The following is a 12014-nucleotide window of genomic DNA, read 5'->3' as shown; positions in this document are numbered from 1 at the left end:
AGCAACCATGACCCAATCAGAAATGGGAGGATCCTTGCTTTGTTGAAGGAAGGGAGCATGGGATTTGAGTGGGAGAGTGGGAGGAGACAGAGGCAGAGAAGTAGGCAGGGGCTGTAAGCCTTGAGGAAGAGGAATCTTGCAAGGGTTTTAAATGGGGGGGATGACATGATTAAATTTGCCTTCAAACTGGCACAACTTTTAGAAGATCCTAGACTTGGACCTGACTTGGACCTTGTTTCAGGACCTAATCCTGACTTGGACCTTGTTTTATTACCCTCTGTGAATCTATTTTTTTTCAAACTTATAAAAGGCAAACAATACCTTTTTACAACATAAATGATTTGCACAGGGGCATTTGAAAAGGCTTCATTTGATCAAATACATTTTTTAAAAACCAGGAAACTACCAAAGTGGTTAGGGTTAGCAGGTATTTATTCTCAAGGGGGCACATAAGCAGCTACTCTGTAACGCGTGCAAGGACCATTACATGTTACTTTCTGTGGGACCCCATAAAGGCGCCACGTGTTGACTTTATCAATACGTTCAATAAGTGCAGATCTGTGCCCTTTGGAACTCACTGTCCCCATGTGCCCCTACTGTGCTGAAGGTCACAGTGCTGATCTTACCTCCTAATCCTTTACAGGATCCTTTCCCAGTCAGCCAAGGGAAAGATGAGTGTGTATAAGTAGAGCAGAGTTGCTGCAGGGCAGGGGCCAGAATCACCTGGAGTTTGTAGAATAAAACAAGGAGGAAACTGCTCACAGAACCCAGCAGACTATCTCATGTGCTGCCGAAACACACACACCACTCTGAATATCCCAGCCCCTTGCCCACTTAGAAAATGTATTCCTCCAAGTGCAGTGACAATTAGTAGTGGCACCTACAGGGAGGTTGGCAGAAAATCTACTAAGGATGGCAAAGTAAGATGCAGGAGCAAGGTCATAGCAAAGTTATAGAGTCAGAAGGTACCAAGTAACAAGTATCAATGATAAGGAACAAGTGAATAGAAATTGGAAAGATCTACACAACAAATATTTCCATAAATTAGTGGACGCTTACATAAATGAATATATATTCATAGGTATATATATTTTTCTACAGTGCACTTGCTTATTTGTGTTCTCATAATAATTAAGAACAGTGGCTATAATGCAAATTGACCTAGGTTTGATTCCTAGCTTTCTTAGTTTCCACCTCTGTGATTTTTAGCAAATTACTGAAATATTCTAAGCCTTAATGTCCTTTACAGTAAAATGTGGGTGACAGAATGTTAACATATAATTAGAGTGGGGATTAAATAAGATAAAATGTAACACAAAGTTCTAGTATCGTCCTTGGGGCAAAGGAGGTGCTTAGAAAATAGTACAGATTAATATAAATGGTCATTAATGAAACTTTTAGAGACCTTCACAATAGCCCTCTGCACATTGTATTGTACTTAGTAATTCCTGTACTAAACTAGAGTTTCATTAGTCCTCCTTGCCACAGCTAGTGGGCATAAACTTCATATGTCATGCTAGTGCTAAAATCCAGCCTCGCCTGGGAGATGTCACTTGTTCATTCAGAGGTTCTTGCCTGGCTGGCTTCTTATTTGTTCAACTTCCAAGCCTTTTACCCTGGAAAATTTCTCTTCTCAGTATTAAGTGGCCTTAAGTGCTGTCATAAGTCAAAAGATCTGGGAACTAAAAATTAGTAAAGAGTATTCTTATAGTCTTCAATATTCCAGATGACTCAGAAATGAATCTACTGAGAGATGCTGCGTATCTCCGTAAATACCAACTGTCAATTTGTGGAAGTTCAGTGTGAGTGTGTGTGTGTGTGTGTGTGTGTGTGTGTGTAAAATGTTCCCCTGCAATCAAACATTGACAGAGTTATACTTCACTCAGATGGTTCTGCTAATTTTAAATTAGGTAAGTGGAACCCTTCAGAAGCCGTATTCCTTTTCCATTAGAAAGAGTAATTTTAGCTGCTGAGATTCAGTCCCTGAACTCAGGATCTGGAGGGGGGAAAGTGTAGTCCTCAAATGCATTGGGTGCACTGAACTGGTGTTAAATACAGCCTGGCATCAGGAAGAGAGGGTTCACGTGTTCCGTATCTGATATGATCCTCATCACAGCACCGTAGCTAATAAAATTAATAAAGTTCTGCTGAGCCCCACATTACACCAGGATGAATGGCTGGGGCTTGAGTCCATATATTTTAGTCATTTCAAAGCAGAGAAAAGGAGACGGGCATATTCAAGGTATGGTGGAAGGACCCAGTCTCTCAAAACCCTGCCCTTCCTATACTACCCCACACTGACGCATTAGGTGGGAGGTAAGCCAGTTAGTCTCACCTTTCAGAAGCCTCAGCCATACCTTAATATGAGTTATTTTTTATCAACTCAATCCTCCTCTGGGAAGACAGCATTGACAGAGAGGCACTCTTGCCGTGGAAAGTGAACTCAGACATAAAGATTGGACTTGGGCTTGCAGAGGAGAGAGCAAAACCAAAAGGGAAGTTCACAAGTAGATAAAAGGGTCTGAGAGCTTTTTAAGGACATGGATTAGTGACTGTGTCAAGGGGTGGCTTGAGGAAGCTTTAGTAACCTCCAAAACGCTCGTCGTCCTACTCCCCCAGAGCCACACAAAAAAGCACACAAATTAACTCGGCGGTTTCAACTCTGGCTGCAGGTCAGAATCTCCTGAGAGGTTTCAAATGATACACAAGGCCAATTAAAGCAGGATATCTCGGCAAGGGGCCCAGGCATAGTTTTCTGGCTTATCTTTTAAGCTCCCAGAGTGACTCCAATGTCCAGCCAGATTGAGACCCACTATCTAAGTGAACACGATGTCCATGCACTGAAAATACAGGCAAAGGCAATTCTTGAGCCCTCTTCCAACCGGATGACAGCTCCTGCCCTCCACCGGTATAGACCCTCTAGAGTTAGCAGTGCCATGAACTAATAGCAGAGCTAAGGTTTCTAGTATTCGTGTAGAATGTTGCAAACCCCAGTCTCTCCCTACCAGGCAAATCTGGTCCTTTACAGAAAAACATTTGCAAGCCCTTGCAGTAAAAGACAAACATTTAGTCATCTCATCTTCAGGTCTAAGTAAGAGCAGCAGTTACTACTGACTATCTTCTATGAGTTGAGCACTCTTCTAAGATGTTTCACGTACGTATCACTAATGCTTATAACTCTGCAGGGTAGATATTATTGTACATTTCCAAAATACTTCTAAAATCTCTCTTCTTCCTCCACACACTGCCTCCATCTTAATCCAAGCCGCCATCATTTTGTCACCCCAAAGACTGCAATGGCCTCTTGCCTTCAATCTTGCCCTATTCAGTGTATTCTCTACACAGCAGCCTCTACGCAGGGTGACCTTTCAAAAGCAGAAGGAGGGTTGCTTAAGGCCCGTCAGTGGCTTCCATTCTTCTTGGAATAAATGCTAGACTCCTTCCCAAGACTTGCAGAGTCCTGCAATCCGGCTCTGGCTTCAACTCCACTCTCATCTTGTGCCCCTCTTTCCCCTGCCCTCCACGCTGACTCCCTTCCAGTTTGAGAGCAGCTATCTTATTCAAATGTTTCCTCCGCATAGATCTCTTGCCCTGAGTCCCTTCGATCCTTCAATGCTCGGCTGGAATATCATCCCCACAGAGACGCGCTCCCTCTTCACCATCTAAGTAGCCGCCTACTCCCTCTCCATTTGTTTTCTCTTGCTCTGCCCTATTTGCCTCCTCATCACCCTTACCACACTTAGCAAGTCTCTACCATGCTCGACTTACTACTTTTGTCTGGCTCTCCCACTGGGCTGCCAGCACCTCAATGACAGGGACCTCACCTCATCTCTTACAGTCACCAAAGTGCCCACAGTGCTTTGTTCAATGCCTAGTACTTACCCACTTTGTAAGAAACATTTCTGGGATGAACAAAGAAGTCCATTTTACAGATATCAAATAAGCTAATTTACTTGCCTGAGATCAAAGAGCTAGAACGACTATTACAGCAATCTCTCAGAAGGAAAAGAACATTCTACTAGTGTTTGTATAACCATTTCTCTCTCTCTTTCAAAAAAAAATCACACTTATCCTGAAGACCTTAAAAGACTGTAATTGTCCCGAATCTCCTTTGCTCCACACGTAACCTAAACCACAGCTATGACTGTCCACGTGCTAAGCACATCCAGCTGGTAGCTTGAGGTTAGGAGATTTTGCAACAGTGGAAATCCTTAAATTGTTCAAATGTGCTTGTCACAAAGCATTTCTCTGAAGTGCTTTCTATCCTGCCCAGTGGGAAGCCCCTGTGTTTTATCAAATTGAAATCCAGGTGGGCCACTGATAAGATTTCCCTCTGGCCAAGGGAGCATGTGACCATTCACATCTCAGGTCTTTTCTATTGCTATCTTGGGCACTGGAGTGAGTTTCTGATGTTTGGATCGGCCCGGAGCTTCTCACCTGCACAGTTCTGCTGAGGCTCCCAGTGGACGCTGATGCCCTCTCTCTGGCAGGCGCGGGTATATGCCAGGAACGACTCACAGTAACAGTTTTTATGGACTGGACATTCACACATATCTGTCACGCAGGACCTAAGGGACCCAATAAAAAGAAATGAACATTCAAAAATATCAAATTATCAAATGTCCTAAATGCAGCTTGGAGAAAAGGGGTGGGTGGGTGGATGTCAACCCTTGATTGGACATTAAAGCTTGCTATTTTAGGCTGGAAACCTAAAAATGATATAAAAATTCTGCATGAAACCTTACTGGATACCTCTGAATAATGTGACATCAGGTTCCCTTTCTTTTAGAGCAGGATTGGCCAATAGAACTTTCCGTAATGATGGAAATATTCTATAGTCTCCACTGTCCAAAGTAGTAGCCACTAATCATATCTAGCTACTGAGCACTTGGAATGTATCCAGTGTGACTGAAAAACCGAATTTTTTATTTGGCTTAATTTTAATTAATTTAGTTGCAAACAATCACATATGCCTATTGGTTACCACGTTGGGAAGGCAGCTCTTAGAATATAGTCCCTATTCAAGGTGCTGCCATTTTGTGAATAGCTCTGATATATGAATAACAGGTTCTATTACAATATAACCCAAATAGTGGCCAACTTGATGAAAGCATAAAATCTCATGGCTTTCTGAAGACAAACAATTAGGATTCAATTTTGCAATATCTTAGAATCTTAGTCTTTTGAGGAACACACTGAACCTTGTTCTTTAGAACATGGGGTGACAAATTCCAAACAAAGCAAAACTTTCAGGCCCCTAATTAGACTGAAAGATAAAGGCGACTGAGCCAAGGTCTTTGTTGCTTAAGTTTAAATATGGAAATGATGGGCCAGGATGTAAAGAGAACTGAAATGTGTTTTAAATACAAACTAATAAATTTTCAAACATGCTGACCTCGGAGGCATAATAACAACCTCACACTGGAATATGATATTACAGTTTACAAAGGACTTTCACATGCAGTCTGTCACTGAGTGCTAAATAGGACGTAGCACAGTCCCTGTTTTATAAATGAAAACTTCATTTTACAAATGAACAGATAGGCCCAAAGTCACATTAATAAGTGACAAAAGAGTGAATTAAATTACGCCTCCCGAGACGAGTGCTCTTTTTGTCATAGCATACCACCATCCTCGTCTTCATCTTCCAGCAAGTTTACTGTCTAACAATTTTGACTTAACATTTTATGCAAGATGCCCAAGACTGATAAAATTAGACTACCCTTATTTTTTTCATACCCTGTTCAGCAAAACCTCTTCCTTACAGAATCTAATTCAAGGCTGGAAGCAGAAAAAAATAATATTCAAGATTACAAATAGCACCAATGATCTTGAAAAGTGATCAGGACATGGTCATCCAATGTTACTATGTGAGCATTGCCTCTTGGTGTGAGACGTGTACATACCTGATTACAGAGAGTAACCTGCTAGCTCTGGGTGGAACTGGTGCACTGCCTGCTCTGAACAAGAATTAAATGGCAGAAACCATATTAAAGAATCAGTAGACTCACCGAGTACCCTCAAAGTTATTACATTTCAACACTCAAGGGCACAGCCTTGGGAAATGGAAACTAAACTGGAATAAAAGAGAAATGGATCTGAAGCCTCAAGAGTGCTTCCATTTCATCCAATGAGAGATCATTTGATGCCTGGTACTAAAGACACAATAATCAGGACAGAAAAACTACGCTCTCTTCTCTCTGTAATAATCAAAACTGTATTTCTTAATACCTTCTCCAGTTGTATTACAGAAAACCTGTGAAATTGTGTTCACCAGCAAAGCCTTTCCAATATCAGACACACATGTTGTGTCTTTAAATTCATGTGGAGCCTCCGGGCTTCCAAGAAAAGCCAAATAAAGCCTGTCCTTAAAACAGCCTCTAAATGTCTGAGTATGAACCCTCCTCAACATCGTTTCCTTTGTTGTTTCGATTTTTATTTCAGACTAACCCACACTGGTCACATTCATGTTCAGACTTCACAGCAACATTTTCAGCTGCCCCGGTCCTACCCTCCAAGCCCACTTCTGCTTCACATCTGTCACGCACCCTCTTTCCTGGCCCAGGGGTATGGGTCTCTTGCCCTTGTACTCAGCTCCCACTGACGTGACCGAAGTGGGATGGCACCTCGTGGGCCTGGTAAAATGACGGTACTTGTATGGAAAAGATCTCGACAGGAGGAAATGCACCCTCTGCTTTGAAAGAATGTCTAATGCAATTCTGTAAAATTGTGTGGACAGTCAACAAACAGAATTTAACTTGTTTGTGTGAAGGGATTGCTGGCCAACGTTTTCCTTCTTTTCTCTTTATTTCTTCCAGTTGTCTTATGAAGCTATTTATACAGTTTAAAATAAATTCTGGACAGCTAAATCCAATTCACTGAGACGGTTGAGAGAAAATGTTCTAAGCACATACTTAATAATTGCTACGTACACGTACTCAACCCCACCGACAGACTGCTCTGGGCCCTCAGACACAATCAATTATATAGCTACTCTTTAAAACTAAGGAAGATTTGGGCTTCTTCTATTACTTATTCTATTGCCACTCATGAGAAACAACATTTGAGGGAAAGACATTTGTCAAAGTCAGCCCTTGACTTGAAATATGTCACATATTTCTAAAGGCTTGAAAGATGTGTTTTGTCAAAGAAGTTAAAACTATGTCTTTTTTCATTTGTCAAGTTGATTTTTATGCAAAATTGTGCCCAGGGTTTGTGAGAGAATGGAGAAATAGACAGTGCATACTCTGCTGGAAAAGTGTAAAACTGTTAGCTCTTATCTTGAGCATTTTGCTCTACTCAGCTTTTACATGAATTACCACATTTACTCCACACAGAATTGGATACGAGGCAGGTCGTATTACTAGCTCACTTAACAGAAAGGGAAACTGAAGCTTGGAGATGCTAACAAGTTGCCCAGGGTCACATGGCTGATGACAGACCCGGAACTGCAAAACCAGGACTGAACTCAGGTCTTTCTAATCTCAACACTCATATTCATAACACCACTAGAAGATCTTTCTAGAGAGCAATTTGGCAATACTTATAAGTAGCCCTAAGAAATGTTCTTAGCCTTTGATAGGGAAATTCCACATCTAAGGAAATAGTAACGCATGTGGACAAAGACTTTATATACAGGGGTTTCATCACAATGCTATTAAAATGAAAAAAAAAAAAAAAAAGGAAAAGAAAAGAAAAAGAAAAAGAAATAACCTAAACTGCCTACAATAGGGGCCTGGTTAGATACATTTAGGTGACCTCTATGATGAAATATTCTATGGATATTACAATGATGTTTAGAAAATATATTTTAAAATGCTAGAAAATGTTCAGGAAGGATTAACTGAAAAAGAGCAAAACTGTTTCAGTCTTGTGTGGTCACACACAGAAAACAAAAATAACTGAAAATAGATACGCCCAAATATTCATAACAGTCAACTCAGAGTGGTGGCTCTTTTTATTTTCCTCCATATTTTCTACAATGAACACATATCACCTTTCTAAAAAGATAAAAATCACAGTGTATTTTTTAAACAACAAAAAGAACAACATAGGACATATTAATATTTAATTCCAAATTTAGGAACTAGAGTGAGAAAATAAAGAATGGGAGAAAAACAGAGTTTCTGTTTGTAGATCTTAGTTATTAAATACTTCTCCAGCTAAAATCTTTCCAATCTGTGGATCAGGGGGGCCTCCTGACATAGGCTGTGATTTGATTCACTTTATGTTGTCCTCAGATTTCCACGTCATTGATCTACTGATGCTGTGAACTTGACATCCAGGAGGATGGAATGGATAACAGAATAATTATGCATGCTTCTGCTGGTTACAAAGGAATTTATTAAGAGAAAATAAAAGCATCCTCGTATGCCTTTCAAATTTCAGGTAGGGGCAAAACTATTGTCATTCAATTCCTGTTTATCACACTTAATAATTCAGCATGAGGAAAATCTAATTTATGACACAGTGGAGTTGAATTTTTATATGTTAATGGAAGATTATGGTCCTTTCCTTAGTCAGTATTCACTGATATCTACATTTATATTCATTTTACAGAATCAGTAGCAGAATGTTATCACTTTCAGTAGTTACTGAGATTTATGGCTTTGGCTTCTCTGCTTTCATGGCATTATTCTGTCAGTAATGTTCTGTTTGATGCTGAGTTCTTGGTCAGAAAACACCGCCACCCATTGCTCCAGAGGGAAAACACAGGTTGCACTGCAATTAAGCTTTACCAGGAATGCTCTGCAGGTAAAGAGCACTGGCCTGTGCAGTCCCTTTAAAGCATACTTTCTGTCACAGGAGCTTTTAATTCATGTATCTAGAAATGCTTTTCTGATTTATCCTCCCTGCACTTGGCATCTTTCCTGACAGCAGAGAGGTGCAGGCAGGACTCTTGCTCCGTGGGGTTTGCATAGTTGCATGGTGCAGAGATATGGAAAGAGGACGCCAAGAGCTACTGCAGGGTCCCAGGGAGCTGAAGCCGTGCTTGCCAGCACTCTGTCACGCCACCTGCCTCCCTTCTCTAACCATTTTATGTACGTGTGCCATGTGTCACTAAGACCCTTTGAAGGCTTTTCCTCATAGCACCCAGAAGAGTACGAGTATCAGAGACCATCTGTGGTCCCTTCCCTCCCTGAAATACAACTTATCACAATTTATCTGCCAGGGAGCCCTCCTCATCTCTTTTCCCTCCCTCAAGTTACAACCACTGCCTCCTGAAAAGCTCTAAGAGAGTAGCCACTAGCCACATGAAGCTGTTTAAATGGAAATTTAAGTTAACTACGATTAAATAAAATTTAAAACTCAGTTCCTCAGTCACACTAGCCACATTTCAAGTGTTCAGTGGCCACATGTGGCTAGTGGCCACCATATTGGACACTTATACCAGTTCCATCACTGCAGAAAGTCCTACTGGTACTGGACGGTGGTACCAAGTATGCAGCTCCATCTATGTTGGAAAACCATCCCTGTCCTCCGCAGAGGGATTTATAGGTGTAGTGAGAGTAAGATCAAGTTCACTCCTGATGTCTTACCGGGCACCTACAGAAAAAGTTCAAATTTCTTGGCCTCAAAAAGTCAAGGTCCCTAGCGATCTAGATCATCCCTCTTTCTTCCCCACTCATTCTTTTATCCAGTCACATATGAGTGTCTTATTAACCCTCAGGTTTCCTTCTGCCTTGCTGTTCCTGCCTTGAATGTGCCTCCTTGTCTTTTCCACTGGAAAAGTCAGATGCCTATCCTTTAAGACAGTTCAAGTTCCTCCGTGGTGCTCCCTGACTGGCCCAAGAAAAGTTATCCCCTTCCTATTGGGTCTTATCCCCTCCACACCTTTATTCTTGCGCAGACCCTTTGAATCCTAATTACCTCTTTCCCTGTTTCAGGGGGAGGACTGTATCTCGCTCATCCAGCCAAGCACTGTGCCTTGCACACACAGCTCATTAAACATTCAGTGAATCATCAAAAGTGGATGAGAATGGCCTGATAACCTTCACACAGCTTGCACAGGGTCAGACAGTTGGACACCGATATCTGAAGGGCATGAATCCATCCTCGCCCCTACTTGCTGGCCACTGCCTAACATGGCCACGGCATGTGGGCTGCTGGCCACGGCCACCTAGGAACGAAGCTGCTTCCACAAGAACCTTTCCGCCGTCGTTTTCATTTTGAACTTTTTGCACCCCTCTCCGGTATCCCAGAGGATTTCTTTTTAATTTAATGAATGGTGGAAAAAAGGATTTGATGAGAGAATTCTGCATTCATGACACATTTTTGGAAAAGCACATATCCAATATTGTAGGAACAACCTATAGCTCTTCTTGTTACTAAAAAGGCAAGCCTCCAATGCTGCTAAAATCAAAACATCCAACACCTCTCCGCTTCTTAGCAACAGCATACCAAGTGATTTTCCCTGTGTTTTTTCTGGCATGAGGGCCACCCCTGCCAGACAGAAGCAAGTGCTCATGACTTTGCTACCCAAACACAGTTTTGAAGACAGATATATGAACCATTGGGAACTCTCCACACTCTGCTTCTGGGGACACAGAAGGGCAAGCCAGGAGTGACAGCAGCCAGCCCCATCTGGAAGCCAGAGTCAGAGCTCCGGCTTTCCCTTCTGCCACCAGGAAGGGTCTTTGGCTGGGCTATGTTGTTTAATCTGGAGGTCGGCTTCCCTAGAAGCAACACTAGAACGAGACCGGAAGATGACTAGAAAACCACACTGGGGTCCTATGGCTTTCCTTGCTCCGTATATCTGGAAAGTTCACAGAAGCAAGTGAAGGCATCTCAGGCTTGTTAGTGCCTGGGAATCGATGGGAAAGGCTACGTGAGACAGAGTCCTGGTTAGATGGACAGAGTGTGTTTAGCTACCAAGAGTCTACTTAAAATTTCACGTTTACTTTAACCCTTGAATTCTGCCTTGAACCTCCCTAACCTGAGTTACATGGAAGTAACCAGAGGTAGTAGCCACGGTCAGTATCCATGTCACATTATACCTAAGAAAACAACTCCACACGTAACTCAGTAGTGGCTACCTCGGTTCTCCTCAGTACTACAGTATATGGGCACCCTTACACTTTCACAAAAAAAAACCACACTCTGACCTAAAAAACAGGGCCCAAAGATTCAATACTGTGAACTATGAGATTGCTTTAGTGAGTTGTCAATGAGAGTGCGGGGCAAACTTGCAGAGCCAGCCAGTAGGGAGTCCCTGCTGCCCCCTGCAGACCCTTCCTGGGCTAGCCACAGTTTGGCACTACCGTGTCTTAACTACGGGTGAGAATAACTGAAAGCAAATATTGGCTTAAATATTGGTTCCAGGCGGCCTGGGGTTGCCAGGCCAGTACAGCAAGGTCAGGCATTTCTGGATGGGCTTGTGCATTTCATGAACTCTATCCTAGGAGACAGGGCAGGAGACTCTGGGAGGCCAGCTGTTTCTCTGGTTGTGGATCCTGAATTTATCTGCAGTCCAGCTTTCACCACCACCAAAAGACACACACACACACATACACACACACACACACACACACACTTGTTGGACCCTGAGCCCACTCCTTAGTGTGAAGAATGAATTCATTGAGCCCTGTTTGTTCCAGACACTAAGAGAGGCACGGAGATGAACAGAGATGCACTGTACCGAGAAGGGGAAATTGTGCAGATACTAAAAACCAAACTCTTAATGATGTAATGCCTGCTATAACGGGCAGGCAGCTAGAGCAATGGGCAGCTAGAGCCACTAATTCCACAGGGGCGGGCAGGGTGTCCAGAGGTTTCACAGAGTAGGAGAGACGCAGGAACTGGGTCTTGAAGGATCTGTGGAATCATGTTTGGTTAGAGAATGAAGAAAAGGAAATTCCAGGCAAAGAGAGGGGCCCCAGGAAAAGCCCAGAGTTTCCAGTTACTCTAGAGGTAATAGCCACGGTCAGAAGGCATACCCATGTCACATTATACCTAAGAAAACAATTCCAAGCATAACTCGGTAACGGCTACCTCGGTTCTCCTCAACACTAGTA

The 12014-nt window shown here is 42.4% G+C and overlaps 1 protein-coding gene across 2 annotated transcripts in view; it reads right to left on the bottom strand.

Moving 5' to 3' along the window:
• Nucleotides 1–12014, bottom strand: part of BMPER (BMP binding endothelial regulator) — a 321921-nt gene that overhangs the window by 73569 nt on the left and 236338 nt on the right. For both annotated transcript variants that reach the window (XM_068550034.1, XM_068550033.1), the window contains exon 14: nt 4438–4568. In XM_068550034.1, the coding sequence (XP_068406135.1) occupies nt 4438–4568 (131 nt within the window). The remainder of the gene's footprint in view (nt 1–4437; nt 4569–12014) is intronic.

This window comes from Eschrichtius robustus, chromosome 8 (assembly GCF_028021215.1).
Source record: "Eschrichtius robustus isolate mEscRob2 chromosome 8, mEscRob2.pri, whole genome shotgun sequence".
Classification (NCBI taxonomy): Eukaryota; Metazoa; Chordata; class Mammalia; order Artiodactyla; family Eschrichtiidae; genus Eschrichtius; species Eschrichtius robustus.
The sequence above is the reverse complement of the archived record's forward strand: the minus strand, read 5'-3'. Positions and strand labels throughout refer to the sequence as shown.